Genomic DNA, 18,788 nt, shown 5'->3' on the forward strand with positions numbered 1-18,788 from the left:
TCAACACTGTAAGATCGAAAGCCAAATTTAAAGCATATTCGGCCGTAACGTGAACGAAAAACAATATTTTAAATGGTGTCAAAATATAAAATACAGTATTACGGAATACTATTTCATAATAATTTAGGCTTGCTTCTTATTGCTCCGTATTCTCCACTCAGATTTTATAATTAATTTAATTTTGCTTTTCTTGCGTAAAAACGAACCATTGTATTGTATGGAAGGAAGGTTTATGTGCATAACAGTAGAATGAGAAATCATGAGTATCGCTGTACTTAAATGAACCCTTATACAATATTTTATTTTTTGCAAAGGATTAAGCGGTTTACCGGCACCGAATGTTGGTCTAATATACCGGAAACGATGGTCTAATATGTAGTAGAAAATAATTTGCCGAAGACAAATGAAGTTGCGGTTCGCCTTTGCAGCCTCTTCGAGTGCCGCTGCATCGCTACTTCCGGTTGCAGCTAGTGTTGGCATGTGCCCTGTGGCATATACAAAAATAGTGTCTATGTAGAGAGAGCTCTGCGCTCACAGCTATGCAAATTCGGCTGGTCAGTGACAGAGTTTTCGTACATAAATTAATAATCTTGCAATCACCCGCTACGACAGCTCGCGGGTTTGTACTGGATACGTCATTCTGCACGGCATTGAAACCAAGACTATAAATAAGCGGAAGGGAAGAGCGCAAAACGTGCACTACGTACATTTGTACGGCATCCTATATTGTACAAACTGCACAAACACAATTATTTTTACTTACTGTAAACTGGACTAAACACTGTGTGTTCTCGCAGAAGTATCAAAGCACTTGCTTTCTGATTCTTTGCATTCATTGTGTCGTGCTAACCAAAAGTATTCCCGCGCGACTAAGATTATCCGTGGGCATTTTAAATTGCATCTGTGAAGCAGTCCGAACTAACTGTTTGTTTGGGTGGAGTTAATTACCATACCTCGTTAGTCGCAAATAAAGAAACCCGGCGTTAATTTCCGGTGCTGCTGTATCACAAAATAGTATAAGATGCGCCGGTAAATTCCTTGAATATTTTGTGGATTGCGGCTTTCCTGCTGGATCTGTCGAACTCGTTAATTTCAGTAAAAAGAAAAACATATAGCTATGCGGCAACGTTTATTATACATTGTTGCTAGTTTGGCGGCAATCTTTTCGATCGATTTAGGTAAGTATACACTGTGCGTTATTCATGCAAACTTTATTGTAGTTATGAATGAACGTGAATTTGATTGTGGTACAGCCTAATCATGAGAAGCACTTGAACATTGTCGCCGTACTACGTTTTTGTGTTTCTTAGGATGTGTATCAGCTCTGAAGTGCTACGTCCGAAGTCCCGTCTTCCCACTGGGAGACCCTCAGGACCAACAACAATTAATAGACTGCCCAGACGACTTTGATGTAGCTTGCATGAAGGCGATCACCATCGGAAACGGCGAAACAAGTACGTGTATGACATCTTTTATTCATGCACTGTAACCAGCTGTGGCATATAAAGTGCACAAAAGCCACAAATAGTTTTCACAACGTTAGTCTAATCGTGGAGAGTAGGGGTGTATTGGAGCAGCGCTCGATGTAGTCGGTAGCGTGCTGGACAGTGACCAGTTACATTCCTGTACTCTGGAGTCCTGGACCATTCGCTATTGTTCACGCGGCTGCGCGCTCCAATATACAAAACGTTTACAGAAATTATGTTTTTAATCGACTTCTTCATTATAAATATTTTGAACTAAGCAAAACGCAAAATGCACAAAAAGGCCACAAATGCAGTATAAGTTTTTTTTACGCAAACCTTTTTTTAGGAATCGCTAAAACCTGCTTGTCCTGGCCCGGTGAGATGAAGTGTGCCGAGGATACGGTGGGAGGCATGTACATGGCAACATGTTACTGTAACACTGATTCCTGCAACGCAGCCAAGAGAAGTGTGCCTTCTATTATCGTCGGATATGCTTTAGCTGTTTTCGCCGGTCGATGTTTTCTGAGCGTGATGTAAAACCCGCCGGAGAATGATGTGAAAAATATTCGCAGCATTCAGCTATAATGCGGAAGGTCATAGAAGATTGCAAACTCATTGTGATCTTGTTTGTGAGGTTCCGCAGAAAGTCTCGCTTATATAGGAAACTGAAGTTGAACAAGTTGTCTTTCTCAGATAGTTGACGTTTATCAGAATCTAACGCAAATAAATTTCACAATGTTCTTCCGTTTTTCGAACTATAGGATATACTGAAATGAAACAGCGAGAAAGTTAGTGTGTACTGCGTATTGGGAGTAAGGTTAGTCCAAAAATTATTGTCCAAAATAAAGGACCAATGCGTGTTGTTACAGTACCTTCTTAATTACCCAGTGTGGCTGACACTAGCACATGTATCCTCTTAAGTACTGTGTAAGATAGCTACATCTTTTCATCAAAATTCTGTTTGCTGCTGTATCGCTACTCTACTACCGACCGCATTTTTATAAACGTTTAGCTAATTTTTAAGCGCGAAATGCTTTGACAACCACAGTGTAGGAGTTTTTATGTAAAAATGATTACGTATATATATTCATCATCTTACAGTGGTTTGCAATCAGTCAACCGCTTTGGCCGCCCTTGTATACAGTACGTCACTCAGCTCAGTCCGCACTACGTTAGTACCCACGACTATAAATAAGCGCAATGGGACAGTGCACGTTCGGCATCTGTACCTACAGTGTCCAACAGAACTACGAGCGTCGGTACCGCCTTATATCCTATTCGCAGCTCCAACAGAAAAATCGAGTTTGACTGCCGTAACACTGTATCATTTACACTGTAACATTTGCGTAAAAGACAAGGGAAACTAGCTGCTGTAAGCACATCGGGAATTTTGTAGAACGCTGTGTATTCAGTTTGTTCGGCCTTAGTAACACAATGTTATTTTTAGTACGATGCACAGTATTTGCAGCTGCAGTACGAGTATTAAATGTTCAAGAACATCATCGCAGTACTAAGTTTTCTCACGCTGTATAAAATCAAAACGCAAGAATCTACACGAGCAGCAGCTATACTGAAATTTCCGGAAGCCGTTTTAAGTTCACCATAAATATTCACTTGTAAAGACGAATTGTTGCTGTTTACTGCAGTATCGGCAAACTATTTTTTCATAATTTTATGTGGGAAACTACCATAATCTGCATCTATCGAAAGAGGAAGCCAGCTTAGCGGCGCAGACTCCTGATGTGAGTCTCGCAAAGGATTGGCTTGAATAATATTGTATTTTATATACTGGAGTTGTCCAGCTTTTGCTGTTGGATTTGTCCAGCTAGTCTGTTCAAATAGTAGCAGATTATAGATATGTTGCGATCATCACTATTCATTGCAACTATTTTTGTGGTCCTCCTTTCGAGCGACTTGGGTAAGCTGCACCCACATACCTATTTATTTATCGGCTTTATTCCTGCAAACTGTGATGATATTATGATAATGATGAAAACATCGCATGCGAAGCTTTGTGTTCCTCGGTAGGAAGTGTCTCAGCACTGATGTGTTACCAGACTCCACTTTTCGGGTTGGGAAACGCTCAAGACCAGCAACTACTAAACTGCCCAGCCGTCTTCGCAGTACACCCAGCTTGCGTGAAAACTGTCAGCATAATAAACGGAAAAACAAGTAGGCCTTCCTGAAACTTTTGTTACATTATGTAACTGGTAGTAGTACATGCAAGAAAAAATAAAAGAACCCGACCATTTTAATTACTGCATGCCGGCGCCTGCATATTATCGTTGTACATGCTACATAATATTATATCACAGAATTTCGCCCACTACAAAACGTTTTCGAAACGACGTAGCTCTGTAAGTTAAATCAACCTGCATGTGTAGTACTTCAAATGATAATTTTCTCGTTTCGGTATTTTTATCGAACCACTTTTGGTACTAGTCATTTTTTCCTCTAAACTTCGTTGAACACTAATGCGGTATTGCGCTTTTAGAAACAATTTCTTGCATCTTCTTACACAAACCTTTTTTTCCAGAAATTGCGAAGACATGCTTGCCCTGGGCCGGTGAAATGAAGTGCACTGAGGTTACAGAGGAAGGAGTGTACGGGGCGTCCTGTTACTGCAACACCGATTCCTGCAATGCAGCTAAAAAAAATTTGGCCTCCATTGGTGTCGCATGTACCGTAGCTCTTGCTGCTGTTCGGCATTTTCTCAGCGCTACCTGAAAGCTGAAACTGATTAAAACAGAATGTGCAAGACGTTCCTATTCATTCTTCGATCAGCTAAAAATTTTTTGGCGTTTGCTAACTGGCGTTTTGTGGCGTTTGGCGTTTGCTACTTTTCATAACTGTGATAAACTGAGTTTTAAAAGCATCTGTATCGGTGGTGGATTTGTGTTACTGTACAGTTAATAAAGTTATCTGTGGTCACTACACTACGGTAATTATTCTACACTACTTCACGCAGTCAATTTATTTCGCGGGTACCTTTATGCTCTTGCTTCCGGATGGGTTTGTATGTACATGATATGTTTATGTACCTTGCCTACAACAATTTTCTATAACTCGCTGTCGGCCTGTCGCCGAACTGCACATATAGCTGTATTCAGTGATAGCAAAATTGCGAAATATTAGGATCGGGAGAAATGTTCCCCACGTTATATAGTCGACTAAAGAACATACAGGAAATTTCCATGATGACTACATACGTAGCGTATCTACAAGTACGAGGTTACTACAACCGAAACCGCTGAATAATCGACGAATTACCGGTACAGGTATCAGTAACATTATTGTGAAATCCATTAAGGAATCGACACTGCGTTTATTTTGGGTTTATTTGTTTGCCCTGAATGTTTGTTAAACTCGACGGATAACAATTAACATTAAAAGACGAATGGCAAACCACAACGCTTATCGATGTGTTCTAATAAATATCATTACCGAAATCAGTCACGATTGTCAATGTTACGCAATGTTTAACCGACATGCCAGCTGTAAATATATACTCCGTAAATGGTCTTCTACACGTAAATGGTCTCCGTAAATGGTCTTCTATACTCCGTAAATGGTCTTCTGGGCCTATTAATGAAACAATATTGTGGACAAAGGCCAATACTTTCGATTTTATTAAAATAAACGAAAACAATTTCCGTTAAGGGTTTATGCCGCTAAAACATCCAGAACGTTACGCCTCTTTTTTGCACTGGCTGTTTTTGGCACGTTGGCCTTCCGTAAGTTCAGCTACAAGCAGCAAAAAGAGAATCTGCTGATACAGTACGAAAAGCTATGCAAGATCTGCATCCTGCCATTTTAACGGCTGTAAATCAGTCGTGTCTTTTGCAGTAGAAATTTCAGCGTTGAAATGCTTCGTACGACACAATGTTGGTCAGGACGATAAAGAAGTCACCTGTCCGCCGCCTGCTGACAGGACTCTGACGATGGTCTGGGTTAAATCAACTTCTGTACAGGATGCTAACAGTGGTGATGCTTTGACAGGTAAAAACACATGACTATAATTTTGGAGAACTATATAAAACAGCATCCGTAGGACCGTAGGTACATGATACATCCACCAAAAACTAAACATTTATTACCAGTAAAATCGCGTAAATGTTTCCACACCGCATACATTTAAATTTTATTTGTACGCACACTCTCATTGTTAAATTAAAATACGAAATTTTGGTCTAGATATGAAGAAAGGCTGCAGAACCCATCCCAGAACGAATCTGAAAATGGAATGTGTATCGGGAAGCATCAACAGTGCCCCTTATGAACACTGCTATTGTAATACGGATTTATGCAACTCTGCTGTTCGCCGGACAGCGATGCCGTTATTGGTATTGGGAATTGTGGCTGTTGTATTTTTGCGTTGGTTGTAATCCGTCCGGATCTACGGTGATGCCGGTAATTTTCAGTCTGACGACGAGTATTATCTGTAATGTCTGAAATGTTGAAAATAATGTGGTCAAGTTCAGCAGTCTTCTTTTAACAACACCTCCTAATATTAATACAGACATCATAATACTAGAAGCACCATGACTTTACAATACATAATCATTTGAGACTCAATAAGCATCATTTTGCAAAATTATAATTTGCAGCGAAACTGCAAGTACAGTATACCGCTCTGCTATGATCTGCAAAGAAAACTTGAAGGATCAATTTAGTGGTTGGCAAAACCGGTTATAAGCAAAACTCGGTGCCTCAGGCAAATTACTACATGTACATTTCACGGTTGATCCGATAAAGTCAAAAAACTGCGCAGTCACCAGTACTGCCTACCGGAAGCGTTGGTTTCCACTCGGGCACGTCTCGTACACTGCTGGCAAAACGATAATAACAATACGCTGACTGAAATAAACTACCTGTGCATGCAAATCAATACAATATTGTTGCACCGTGGATGCGAGAACAGATGGTAGATCTTGTTTGTTGGTACGGCTGGGAATAAAATGCTGAAAGTTTCTACGACAATCGATTATACACGGGAAATGCATCATTTAAATATTCATGTACTGGCATAAGTTTTCTGGCTTGTTGATTATACAAACCTCATAATTACCACCTCGGAAGTCATGACGGGTTCGCGACAGTTTTTGTTGATAGCGGGCTCGTTAACTATTTTGCTGAGCAGTGGTAAGTTAAAATTGTTTTTCTTGCAGTTCCAGTGGTGAGTTGTCGTTGTAATTGAAATAGCTACGTCTGCTGTTGATCATTGCTGTAGACGGCGTTTGGACCTTAAAATGCTATCATCAGTCGGAGTTGGACGGCGCAAAGCATAATTCATCACAACCCGATTGCGGGCCTATCGACAATCCCACGTGCGTTAAGGTCACCACAACCACGAACGGCAATGTCGGTAGGAGGCTAGGAGCGTTCCTCTCTTTCTTATGACATGGCATGATGGCAACCAGATGTGTACATTCTGTGTACATTTTAATGCGTACATTCTAACGTGTACATTCTGTGTACATGTGTACATTCTAACAAAAACCGTTGCTTGTGATTTCGGGATATAATAAAAAAATTAATTTCTCTGCAAAATGAGCATTTTACGTTTAATATTCGGCACGATTTTAAGCAGTTTTCATTTAGTTCTAGCTTAAGCCTACACGGACTGAGTACTTACTTTTAAAAGACAAGTTGTACTAATTCATTGCTTTCTTTACAGTTACTGCGAGAGCTTGCACAAGTCATACTAACGAAATGAAATGCTCTGCGGAGAAAACAGCCGGGCTGACCATGGAGAGTTGCTTTTGCAACAGCGATTTCTGCAACGTCGCGTCGACCAGTACCGGTTTGGTTCCGCCCCTAATATTCGGATTTGTCGCTTTTTCATGTAATTAGATTGCCTTTTCTGCTTTCTTTCTTTAAGTAGAGAGACTCATAAGCGTGCACAGTATTAAGGCGGATAAAAGTTATCCAAGTGGTTCAACATATTGTCCAAGTGGTTCAACAGGTAGCGTCCTAATTGTTCTGAACAACTTACCATGAACGCAGAATGACCGCGCACATTATTAGAAGCTGGCACACACTGATTTTACTGTTCTTCTTCTTTTGTTCGTACGAGACTTTCTAATAACTAAGGCCGGCGATCTGGCCACACAGTGCACCGGTGTTTCTCGATTGTGGTACATAATCGTAAACTCGTAATCAAAGCTGCCTGCGACCCTCGCTTATCGTTTAAGTGACGACTGCTCACGTTGGAAAGGAAGCGAGGTTCGCTTACTTTCAACCTCGCTTCCTTTTCTAATCTGAACGGTCGCCAGCTCCCTCAAAGCGTTGAAAGAGCCATTCGAGTTGAGATGCTTAAAAGCACCGTTTTAGAATATACGAGTATTCTAATTAAAGGTTATGGTAATACTGTAATCATCGTTGTTTAATAAGTAAGTAATAATAGGTTCATCATGGTACAGGCAGCCACAAACCTGCTCCAGTTTACATACATGTGTTTGGCCCAGTTTGAATTCCCAACACAAGCTCATTTCTAACATGCGCTACAGAGGGGATACGATACAACGAAGTGAAATCGAATATGACATTATTATAAGCGTTATTTCAAATTAATGGCCATGACATCAGCAGTCCATCATGTATCCGTAATGTGCCACATGGCGCTGGCTGCTTACAAGATAATAGAAGAAACCGTTGGAAATGCCGAAGAACAAGACATTCGGAGTCAGGAAACGTTTCAGCCAGGACACAAACTTTGAAAAGAGTGATCAAACCTTGAATTTAGTGAATAACCCGAACAATTTATACACGGCGTTATCGAGGAACTTTACTGAAGCAGTACAGTCGGAAATCCACATTTCTTTTTTCGAGTCAGTGGAGCTTTTGGGAATGCGCATCACTGCACAACCGAATGCACGTCTCTGCAGTGTGCTTTCGATATGGGACGAGGTATCCGACGGTTCATCATAAACCTCAATGAACCCTTCCGTATCATCATCAACGGCGCCACCTAACGCGTAAATCTTGTCTCCAACGCAAACACGCCGGCATAATAACGCGGTAGTTAGGTCACCTAGAACTGGTAAATATTTAGGGTGAATGACTACTTTATGGTCAATGTACAGTCGCGCCGCGCTCAACATTGATGCAGCACTGTTGTACTGTAACTGTGGATACCGACGTTTGTATCGTAGTAATTGTATTCCACAAACAAAGAAAATAAAACTTTGGTGGAGCCGTTAACTTTTTCTTCATACGAATGAACAGTAATTATGTAACCGCAGCAGCAGGCATGTAGCGCGCCACATCGGGCGGCTGGTTGTAAGTTGGCTGCACTTTTTAACGTGCGGTTCAACTAACCAAGCATCAACCGCCCTTATAACGCTACGTATCTGTTGATCTGATGTTATTGTTCGGTGGCAAATTTGCGAGCGGAATTGTAGTATCTTATAAGGGTGTGCCGCACTCTGACGTTTGATTGCCATAGCGTTTGTACAACAAGTACTTCCTTGCTGCGTGGAAATATGCTCTTGAAGAAATATTCGGTAATTTATCAACTGTTTATAACGCGTATATTTATATGCAGCATTACCTATAGCACTCCAGTTCAGCGATGGTGCAAACACGGAAGTCACAATCAGGTTTTTCCGACCATGGATGACATGAGGTGCTATTGTGTAAGATTATACGTAATTAGAATACACTTTAACTATGAAAGTGCACACGCCTTTTGCGGGCACTGCATGACCGAAGCGTAGCAGGAATATGTGTCTAAATTACAATAGTTTGTGGTAAGCCTCTAATGGTAAGGCAATTTAAGCTGTTTTCAACAGAGCAGCCATACCAAATCACCAATTAAATCGGGAAAGCCATCTAACAGAAAATCCGTCCACTGCTCTACTAACTGTGTTTCGCAAGCGAACGGTTTGGTTTAAATGTAATTCTGCTACACCAAGCAGAAAGCATGTTGTTTTACCTTAGAAATATTGTCCTCTCTGCTAGACAAACTTTTCTACTCTTTTACGGTTACTCCGAAAGTAGCAAGAATGTCTGCTGGGCGTTTTTGCCACTCCGGTTCCCTTAAAAATGATGCAGGTCAGATCATTCACTATGACAATATAATAACTTATGCCGGCGAAGCCGGGGGGGGGGAGGAGAGGTGGGGGGGGGGGGGGAAGAGAGGTTAGGTTAGGTTTAGTGGCTTTGCCGGTAGGACTTCTTGTTTGACTAAATGGCAACCTCTGTCAGTAGCCTTGAGGGGCAAGGTTGACATGACATTAAACAAAATCGTGGAAGAGCAGAATTTACGTACAACGAATTTTTTCTGAACCGACGGATGGTTCTATCGGTTAAGCAAGCGTTATACTTCAAGTGAAACTGATGGGAACGCCTATACTGGAGGCCCGAACTGACGAACTGAACCGGTCATTAATATTTTCATCAGTTTGACTGGAGCTCCGCCCCTCCAGTTGAAGTGTACTACGTGCTTTACAAGCGCATTGTCGGCTGTTGGGAGAGCAGATTCAAAATGTTTCCAACACCACGTTCATCACAATTTTCAAAGGTCCTCAGTGTACGGGGCTACGGTACGGGGCTACGGTACGGGGCTACGGTGCAAAAATATGCAGTGTTAGTGCACTGACAGCGCAGACAAACACAAAAACACGTTCAGAAAACTCAACACTTATCTGTATACCTACGCTCACATCTTTGATGACCACTTTGATGACAAGAGACTGGAATCAGTGCTACGTAAACCGTCACATCAGGTACTGCATCGAAAAAAACTAAATGATCTCAAGTTCTCAACTATAACAACACGTTTCTCTGATTGTGATTTAAATTTCTAACATACGTGCTAATAATGATCAAGTTGTTACAGATACAATAATCTACCGTGCATGAAACTCAAAAATAAAATCCTACGGTTAGCGCTACATACAGCCGCCACGCGCCAGCTTACGTACATGCATGGTCACAATATCAAGAGTACATATTATCAATAATCAAAAGATCGATGGTGCAAGATGAGGAAATCAAAGGTTAGTTAACCAGTTACAAGTCCACGGCTCATTACTGACTCATACATTAGACTGATTAGAGCATAACAAGCATGTGCCATATTAATGTACTACCATGAAACGCACAATGGGGTTCTTAAAGAACGTGTGATGCAGTGATGAACCACAACACGTATACGGGGTAAATATCCAGCCTGTCAGACCAAATAACTGATAGGAACGAATATCAGAATGCATACTTCGGTGAAAGGGTACGTTATGAAGTGATAACCGCAAATGTTATCAGTACCGAAGAAATGTGTTGTGGCGATCCAACGCGCGCCAAGTACAAATATAAATAAACCGAGTGTAAACGACGAACCCATTATGTACACATTTGGTAGCTGTTGCATGCCAAATAATTTTATTATCGTTCATCGACTGCAATCGGAATCACGGGAAGAAGACCGTGTGTGGTTTTATGAAGAGTGATACTCTTGATGGCGAACGAACGGCGGAACTATTTGATTAACCAGTACGCCAATAGCGGCCGAGATTCGGTGGCTAGTTTAAATATTCCGGAATCATATATCGTTGTTTTGGATGCTCTCGCGGAGAGAGTTTCTTGTAGCGAACGGAGATTTTCCAGTGAAAACGGCGGAGAAGTACTGCATAAAGCGATTCGAGACGGCAACAACGAATTCGTTGAAGTAAGGCGATTTGTTGACGTAAAGTTCCTTTTGGGACATGCAAATAATTATTATTCTCAATCGCCAAAAAAAACGTAAAAGAGTAACTGAAATTTTAAAAATTGTGCATATTATGCTTTTTTTTTTGTGTTACTTTTGTACCCCGTTTTTTTCTACACTTGAGTATTTCAAGACGATCGATAAAAATGTGATAAGTGTGATCAGATTTGCGAGACAAAAAAAATGAAGAACATTTTTGCATTCCCAGAATTAGAATGCTAGTCACCAGCAAACAATGAAAAATATTTTCAAACTTTGCAGAAGCAATTTGATTATCTTATTATTTTTATCTAACCAAACATCCTGTCGTAAAGGAACTATTGCAAAACAGTCCGCGCTCTTTAACGGATAGCGTGGAAGCGGGAAGTTGCGGTAAATTGCCGCTGCACACGGCAGCGGAAGTGAACAACGTAAAAGCAGTGAAGCTGTTACTGCAGCATCGTGCCAATCCGTTCCCGGAACAGACTTGCTGCTACGGACTACAGCCCATCCATGTGGCATGCATCCACGGCGCAGTCGATGTTTTGACATACTTTCTCGATGACTCACAGTTCAGTGCGTATTCCATAACCGCCACTTCTTATCAGTGCTTCCGATTGTCTTCGTAACCCAGTTCCATAATAAGCTCTGCGGTTTCAGATAAGGGCATCATGTTGTCGATGCCGGACCGCGACGGTTCACTACCGCTACACTGGGCGGTTATGCAACTGCAGCTGGAATGTGTACGAGTGCTGTTGCAGCGAGGTGCATCCATTTTGGTTTCGCAAGTTCGGGTAAGAAAATTTATTTGAGCACTAAAATTCAACTGAAAAAAAGTTATTCATCAAAGGTTCACTTAATCCATTTATTTTTGTGAAAAATTCGAAAAATTTTGTGGCACTTTTTATATCGATCGCCGAATTCATCCGAAGCGTACAGCTGTTAGGTCTGTTTAGGGCTTAAAAGCGACTCCGCTGCAACTGGCTTTTAACCGCAATGCTCTAAGCATTTTGCAACTGATGGTGGAGTTAGCGCCGTCGAAAGACTTAAGGGTACGAGATACGCGTGGACATACGGCACTATCGATGGCCGTACTAATGGATTCCGAAGAAGTCGTCGTGGCATTAGTCCAAAAAGTATGCTGAGAATGTCAATGGGAAGAATTTTAATTTGCTAAAAATTTAGTGCTGTCTTGAAACGCGGGTCTTCACAGGGAAGTCCACTGCAAGTTCTCGATTCCAGCGGCTGTAATCTTGCGCATTTGGCCGTGTCTAAAGGGTCCTGGCGAGTTCTACCCAGGCTCTTACAAGCGGGTGTCGATCCGTTTTTCGTGGATGTAGACGAACGCACCGCGGTTCATCATGCTGTTCTTGCCGGTTATGACCTTTCTGAGTGTTGCACTTTCGGAGAGATTACAGTGCAGGTAAATTGTTATTCCTATGGTATAACTTCCTCGCTGATTATTTTTAACGAAAGCCCCTTTTTATTCCGACAGAAAGCCGATTGGCGGCAAAACTTGAACCTCCCAGACAAAACCGGTTTTGTTGCCATACATTACGCCGTTCGTGCGGGTAAACTAAGTTTAGTAAAAGGCCTGCTGCATCTGGGCGCGGATATCCATGCAAAGAGTCAGAAGCAAATGACGGCTCTGCATTTTGCAGCCCGGTAATTAAGACAGGCCAATTCACTTTATCGCCAGAGTTCTACTGTATTTCTAACAATTTTCTTTTTCGTCCTTCTGGTTCCAGGCATGGCTTTCGCGAAATTTTGATATTGCTCATTTCTTTTGGTAATGGACATTTAGGATTAAACATCCGAGATTATAAAGGTGAGTCTCAGGTTTTTCTTGACTGTTGCTTAAACCTCAGTCAGAAAGGTTAGTTTTCAGGCAGAACAGCGTTGCACATTGCCGCGGCACACGGTCATTCCGATATTGTCGATGTACTTTGCCTCCGCGGTGGAATCCCACTGAAAGACCACAGCGGACAAACTCCACTACATTATGCGGCAGCAGCCAATCATTACCGTAAAGTCTTACATTTAAGACGGAGTCTATGTGAACGACATTTATTCTTTTCTTTTTTTTTGTGCAGAGACGCTAAAAAACTTAATGGACAATTATGCGGATATTATCGATGAAGAGGACCATTTAGGAGTATGTTGTAGCCTTGTCGAACACAGTTTTGTCAATATTATATCGCAGTAACTGTGAATTTCTACTTTTGATAATTTTTATAGCATACGGCACTGCATAGTGCCGCAGTACACGATGCCGGTTTATCCATTTCTTTCCTGCTGTCGAATAAGGCATCCTTCCAGTGTGGCTCGTGCAATCCTTTGGATCTCGCTATTCTCAACCGAAAAGAGAACGCAGCAATGGCCTTCGTGACCAGTGGTCAATGGAAGGCTATAATTGAGAGGTCATCCAGCCATTTCGACAGCATTATTGCCGGATTGATAGTGAACCTACCCAACGTTATGAAGGCATGTGCACTAAGTTTTTCATCGCCTGCGCATTTACCGTACCCTTTACAAGTCTACAGTTATTAATTTTTTACTGGTTGTAGTACTGCCTCGATCGCTCCATGGAGCGCCATTCCGGTCACAAATGTAAAGGCGAACCATATGTAAGAAAGGTTTTGTAACTTCTAAAATTATTCGCTCAGTAACTTAAAATACGGTTTACTACGCACCAGGTGCGGTATGACTTCAGCGTGTTAAAGCCAGATAATAGCACTGGAAAAGGAGAGCCGCCAATCAAAAGCGTTGAGAAGACAGGAAAAGGTCGGGAAAAGGAACAAAAATCCCACCTGGAACCACTCAAAGTACAGATATTACAAAACTTTTATTATGTTCCAGACTTTTACTTACCTTAATTTCCCTTTTAAAGGCTAGTATGTACTGTACGACAATACAAGTACAGCGCGGATTAAAAGAACTCTATGGTCATACTGCGTAATCGCACTGAATTTTTAATTTTTATTGTAGATAATGGCAGTAAATAAACGCACCGAGCTCTTGACTCATCCGATCTGCACAACCCTACTGGAACAAAAATGGATAATCTACGGTCTATACTTGTCGGCCTTCATATTAGTAGTGAATAGCCTCTTTGTCGGACTATTATCCTTTATTGTCGTCTACTCTGTCGATTACTCTCTGCGGCCGTACCTTCTCAACTTATCGCTGACGAATCTACAGAATTATACTCAGGAAAATATTACCAACAGCGTATCCTATACGGAACTGCGAATGGAAGTCGAAAAAGATATGAAGGATTTTGGGCGGGTACCTGACTGGGCCATCGTTTTACTATTTTTAGCGGCACTTATCATCCTGGCAAAAGAGATCGCAGATCTTATCACTCAGGTCAGTTGGCAATCCCTTTATGTATAGTAATATGAAATTGAGGTCACTTTGTTTTACAACAATTACTGCCTTCTTTAGAAAACCCGCTACTGGAGGGACTGGACGAATTACATTCAGTTAGCCCTATTCCTGTCCACGCTTTCCTTTGTTATTTGTCTAGCAGTGGAAAGCAATTTCGAGGGTCAAGACCGACATGTAATACTGAGCACGTATGAGAGTGCCGCCATCGCGGTATTTTTGGCATGGTTCAACCTTATTCGCTTCTTCCGTCCGTAAGTATCACCAATAATACTGATGATAATAATTTATCGAGTTCTGAGTATCAACAAAAATAATATTGTGTGTCTGTTCTCAAGATTCGGAGCATTTGGAATCTATTCGTTCATCTTCTTCACCATTTTACGGACGCTCGTTCAAGTGGCACTATTCTTCTTCATCTTGACGGCGGCTTTCAGTGGAGCTTTCTTTACGCTGTTCCCGACTTTTATCTTTCCGAATGACTCTATCTTTTACACCAATGTACGTATGTATGCAACACGTTAACCGGACAATTGTACATGCATCAGGCACTCTTCCATAAGGAACAAAAATTCACTGACGAAGAAAACTACATAATTATAGAAACTAAATATAACATAAATGTTTTTAACAGCCGGACAACTATGAGCCAGAAGAACTGCGCACGACACACGAGACAGTGGAGACCTCAGCGATGCGCATAGCATCGCTGATGCTGGGCGATTTAGAAGCCTTCGAACGTTTTCTTTCGCCTTACATGGAAAATATGCTACCCTTCAAGGGTCTTAGCTTCGTTTTCTACGGGCTATGCATGGTCATTATGTGCATTTTACTGAATAATCTCCTGGTAAGCTACAGAAACCTAGGGCGTCAAATCGTTAAGTATTATGGCAATCTTTTGTTGCACGCACTATACTTGTAGATGGGCTTAGCTCTGGCCGATATGGCCAACATCCGACAGAATGCCGTCATTCTCAGATTAAAGATGCAGATCTCATTACATGATTCACTAGAGCAGGGTTTGTTGGTTCTGGAGCGAGCGTTAGAAGTTGTGACGCGTGGAACGGTGAAGCTTCCTTATTCATGGCGGCAAAATCTACATTGTGGCAAGTACGAATATCGGTATTACCCCGGGCGGCCAATGGGATGGAAAACTTGGGTAAAAAAAATGTTGCATTGATTTGCCTTGATAGGCCAGCAAGCAATCAAAGCTAGCAACCACTATACTTGGTAAAGCCTTTAATAAGTATCATGGTACGAGTACAAACTATGCACCAGAACAAAACGGCATTTACAAAAGAAACACTTCCTCTATGCTATCCTGATCGGGGATCGTACCCATTACACAAATCGCGTTTCTCCGTTGTATTTGTATTTGACCACTATACAATTTTTGAGTCAAAGATTTTGTTTTTATTCAAAACGTGTAATTTTTATTGTCGCTCGAACCTTTTTTTGGTAGAGTTTGATTAATCTGACTCAGTTGGCGAAACTACTATAAAATTGCATTAGTTGCATTCAACAGATGTTGTAAATTTTCTTTGCAGTTGGCCCGCTTAGTTTCGGGAGGTTACAATCGTGAATATCAACCATCGGATACGGACAACGCTCTCGATAAAACTCGCAAAAACGCAATACAAATTACTGACGACATCAAGGAAATCTTAAAACGGTGAGTGAGCGAATTCGAAATCATTAGTTCTTCGCATAAATTCAAAGCGTACTTCCTCAATTGCAGATTACGAGAGATGGACGAAAGTATGGATACTGTCCGGCAGATACTTACCGACCTCAACAAAAATCCTTCTCAATCGGACTGCTAACCTTAGCAGCATTGAATAATAACTTGCACTGTAAAGCAGATCGGGTAATAATTTTTTGTTGTTGTGTTTTATACGACGCGCAATCCTCTTTGTTTTTTGTCTTATGCAAAATGCATTGTTGTTTTGAATTAGTTCTGATGTTTTTTCCCGCTGGCGGGCTGGTAAACAACTGGTATTGGGATTATAAAACAAATTGCTTGCTACAAACAGCATCAATGTAGCATAGTGCATAACGGAACGAAAAGATAACCGAAAGGAGAGGAACACAGCGGTGTTCGTTTACGTATGGTGCATCAGTTAAAACGGTTCGTCTCCCGCGTTGCACAGATCGCTGTAACAGAAGCAGGTGGTGCTGCTTCCGCCTGGATTGATACCGGTGTAGCAAGTCTCGTCTCCAGCCGATGGTGAGCAACCCTTCCGTACCTCTGCAGATGTACGCAATTTAACGCAAGATGCGCGTAATGCGCATAACAATAGTTTAAAAGCAAAGCGTCAAAAGTTTTGGGGGCACTGAAGACCTTTACAAACCGCAGATACTATGCGCATGCTAACCTCGAACGCCGTCCTTATATGTAATGTTCGTGATGCACGATTTTCCGATCATTCCATTACGACAAGTAATGATAGTGTCCACTCCATCAGCGCCGCGTTGATGGCATTTTAATCCCATCACGTTCTCTGTGAAATAGGGAGAAAGAACCGATTTATTAAGGCATACTTAAGCGATATCATAAAGAGAAAAATATGGCAGCTCAGTTGTATTCAACTGTTCTTACCGATATCCACCGTGCATAAAGCGATCACTAGTACAGCGACAAATAAACGTGTACACACCATTTTGTCTTATGGATGCCGGAGATAATAATATATAGAACGTTACACCAGCGAGAAAATGTAGGAAATGACATATGAAATGTATCCTTGCACAGCACTTATATGTAAATGTTCGTAGAATAAAACAATAGCTGTTGTTGTATTTTATGTGTCTCTGCCGGTGGTTTTGCCGATAAGAGGGTGTACCATTGTACAACTTAATCTAAATCTAAATATCACTTGATTTATGGATACTTGGACAAATATTTCTCACATCGGTAGAATCGGTGCTGCTGTTGTGGGATATCGCTTTAATTCTAGGCTGCCATTAAAACAATCATGCAGATAGTCACAATTGTGTGAGCGTGTGATAGCGGAAAAGTTGTTTTTGACCTCGCAAGCTATAACCAACTGTTTTACACGGCACGGCATAATGCCATTAAAGATAATTATGCACGGTAGACTTCGGCTTTTCTAGTACCCGATTACTTTTACAATAATGATTGATTTAACCAATGGTATGCAACTATCAGTTCATCGTGTAGCACGCCATATTATCGGGGCCGAAGATCGGTTAATAAGAAAATTAAGAAAAACAGAAGTCTCTAGGCCGACTGATCCTTCCTGCTAATAAATTATTTCAGCATATGAACTGCTAAATTTCGCTTGCTGCTTTGTGCATTCGTACTTGATTTTTGCCATCAGCCGAGAGCTTTTAAAGTTTAACTACTTTATTGAAATAAAAATATATCAAAGCTACGCCATGATTCAAGTACTTCCAGGTTTGTCGAATTTTATTTTGTATTTAGTTCTGTATTCGTGATTTTTATTTGAGGTACCATTTATTGAAACAAGGATTTTGGCGTTTATTTCTTTAGCTGCGCTTACTTTTAAAATTCTTTTTTTCTGTTTTATTGTAATTTTAGAGTTTCCGTTTTTCAAATAATAAAATTGAGCGGGTTGTAAGCAGACTAATCTTATTTTGGACTAAATAATGTGCGAAAAGGCAAGTGCACAAAAGTTTCACATTTGCAGACCAAAAACTTTTCTATTCCTTGCAAATTTAGAACAAGTTTATGAAGCGAACTTGTAATATCAAGGGCGTTTTCTTATCAAAAGTTGCTTGGTTTCTCTCGAACAGTAACAATACTGTATGCTGTTACGGCTCGAGATACATCGAAAAATCGTACGATGCTGATAATTGCCGTATGTTACAGAATACAAATCACGCCAAAGTCCTGTGTGCTGTCCCAGCAAATTAAAGTATTCACGTAAGGTTTATTCTCCTGGTACCGAAGACTACACTGTATGGACATTGTATTCCGGTGTTCTTTTCCACGTCTTTTATGTCCTGGAAATCTCGATTATGATACCGACGCGTTTGCCGGTTATGGAATGCCATTATTTTATCTGACTATGAAAGTCAGAAATCGGGTGATTTGTTCTACAATAGGTCCTGCGTCTTTCCTGGCCATGATTCTTCAAACTTTTTTGATGCCTACAAGCCCCTAAATAGAAGACAAAGAACAGCGTCAGTTTTACTGGTAAGTGATCAGCCACACAAAGCACCGCCATTGAAATGATAAAACACGTCAAGCAGTGGAACTGTGG

At 41.1% G+C, this 18,788-nt stretch overlaps 4 protein-coding genes and 2 long non-coding RNA genes across 10 annotated transcripts; 4 read left to right on the forward strand and 2 right to left on the reverse strand.

The window, feature by feature from the left end:
• The first annotated feature begins 798 nt into the window (after window positions 1-798).
• On the forward strand, window positions 799-2,194 carry LOC129589700 (uncharacterized). The gene is made up of 3 exons (XM_055484541.1): window positions 799-1,178; window positions 1,311-1,454; window positions 1,813-2,194. Exons 1-3 carry the CDS (start codon window positions 1,118-1,120, stop codon window positions 2,001-2,003), a joined length of 396 nt encoding a protein of 131 aa, XP_055340516.1. The 5' UTR covers window positions 799-1,117; the 3' UTR covers window positions 2,004-2,194.
• Window positions 2,195-3,032: 838 nt separating this feature from the next.
• Window positions 3,033-4,345, forward strand: LOC129589702 (uncharacterized). Its single transcript, XR_008690646.1, has 3 exons — window positions 3,033-3,384; window positions 3,495-3,638; window positions 4,003-4,345. It is a non-coding gene; the product is annotated as an uncharacterized LOC129589702 (long non-coding RNA).
• Window positions 4,346-6,303: 1,958 nt separating this feature from the next.
• Window positions 6,304-7,607, forward strand: LOC129589697 (uncharacterized). The gene is made up of 3 exons (XM_055484537.1): window positions 6,304-6,608; window positions 6,697-6,831; window positions 7,144-7,607. The coding sequence occupies exons 1-3, from the start codon at window positions 6,548-6,550 to the stop codon at window positions 7,317-7,319; spliced, it is 372 nt and encodes a 123-aa protein (XP_055340512.1). The 5' UTR covers window positions 6,304-6,547; the 3' UTR covers window positions 7,320-7,607.
• Window positions 7,608-7,887: 280 nt separating this feature from the next.
• Window positions 7,888-10,365, reverse strand: LOC129589647 (uncharacterized). 3 transcript variants are annotated; one of them, XR_008690637.1, is made up of 5 exons: window positions 10,123-10,365; window positions 9,739-10,033; window positions 9,403-9,505; window positions 9,019-9,096; window positions 7,888-8,499 (listed from the first exon to the last, which is right to left on the reverse strand). It is a non-coding gene; the product is annotated as an uncharacterized LOC129589647 (long non-coding RNA). The 3 variants fall into 3 exon arrangements; XR_008690638.1 differs by lacking the exons at window positions 9,019-9,096; window positions 9,403-9,505 and having other exon boundaries at window positions 9,793-10,033; XR_008690636.1 differs by lacking the exons at window positions 9,019-9,096; window positions 9,403-9,505.
• Window positions 10,366-10,601: 236 nt separating this feature from the next.
• Window positions 10,602-16,777, forward strand: LOC129589552 (transient receptor potential cation channel subfamily A member 1-like). 3 transcript variants are annotated; one of them, XM_055484349.1, is made up of 19 exons: window positions 10,602-11,136; window positions 11,490-11,730; window positions 11,815-11,948; window positions 12,111-12,290; window positions 12,368-12,577; window positions 12,650-12,819; window positions 12,903-12,982; window positions 13,043-13,180; window positions 13,248-13,309; window positions 13,393-13,638; window positions 13,722-13,781; window positions 13,851-13,979; window positions 14,143-14,523; window positions 14,602-14,795; window positions 14,880-15,042; window positions 15,176-15,388; window positions 15,464-15,700; window positions 16,089-16,213; window positions 16,280-16,774. In XM_055484349.1, exons 1-19 carry the CDS (start codon window positions 10,927-10,929, stop codon window positions 16,362-16,364), a joined length of 3,258 nt encoding a protein of 1,085 aa, XP_055340324.1. In that variant the 5' UTR covers window positions 10,602-10,926; the 3' UTR covers window positions 16,365-16,774. The 3 variants fall into 3 exon arrangements, with proteins under 3 accessions (XP_055340324.1, XP_055340325.1, XP_055340326.1); XM_055484350.1 differs by having other exon boundaries at window positions 10,892-11,136; window positions 11,528-11,730; window positions 16,280-16,777; XM_055484351.1 differs by lacking the exon at window positions 10,602-11,136 and having other exon boundaries at window positions 11,583-11,725; window positions 16,280-16,777.
• LOC129589553 (uncharacterized) lies at window positions 16,480-17,298 on the reverse strand. Its single transcript, XM_055484352.1, has 3 exons — window positions 17,141-17,298; window positions 16,917-17,042; window positions 16,480-16,789 (listed from the first exon to the last, which is right to left on the reverse strand). The coding sequence occupies exons 1-3, from the start codon at window positions 17,199-17,201 to the stop codon at window positions 16,662-16,664; spliced, it is 315 nt and encodes a 104-aa protein (XP_055340327.1). The 5' UTR covers window positions 17,202-17,298; the 3' UTR covers window positions 16,480-16,661.
• Between the last annotated feature and the right edge of the window lie 1,490 nt (window positions 17,299-18,788).

Source organism: Paramacrobiotus metropolitanus, unplaced genomic scaffold (assembly GCF_019649055.1).
Source record: "Paramacrobiotus metropolitanus isolate TYO unplaced genomic scaffold, Prichtersi_v1.0 Parri_scaffold0000036, whole genome shotgun sequence".
NCBI lineage: Eukaryota > Metazoa > Tardigrada > Eutardigrada > Parachela > Macrobiotidae > Paramacrobiotus > Paramacrobiotus metropolitanus.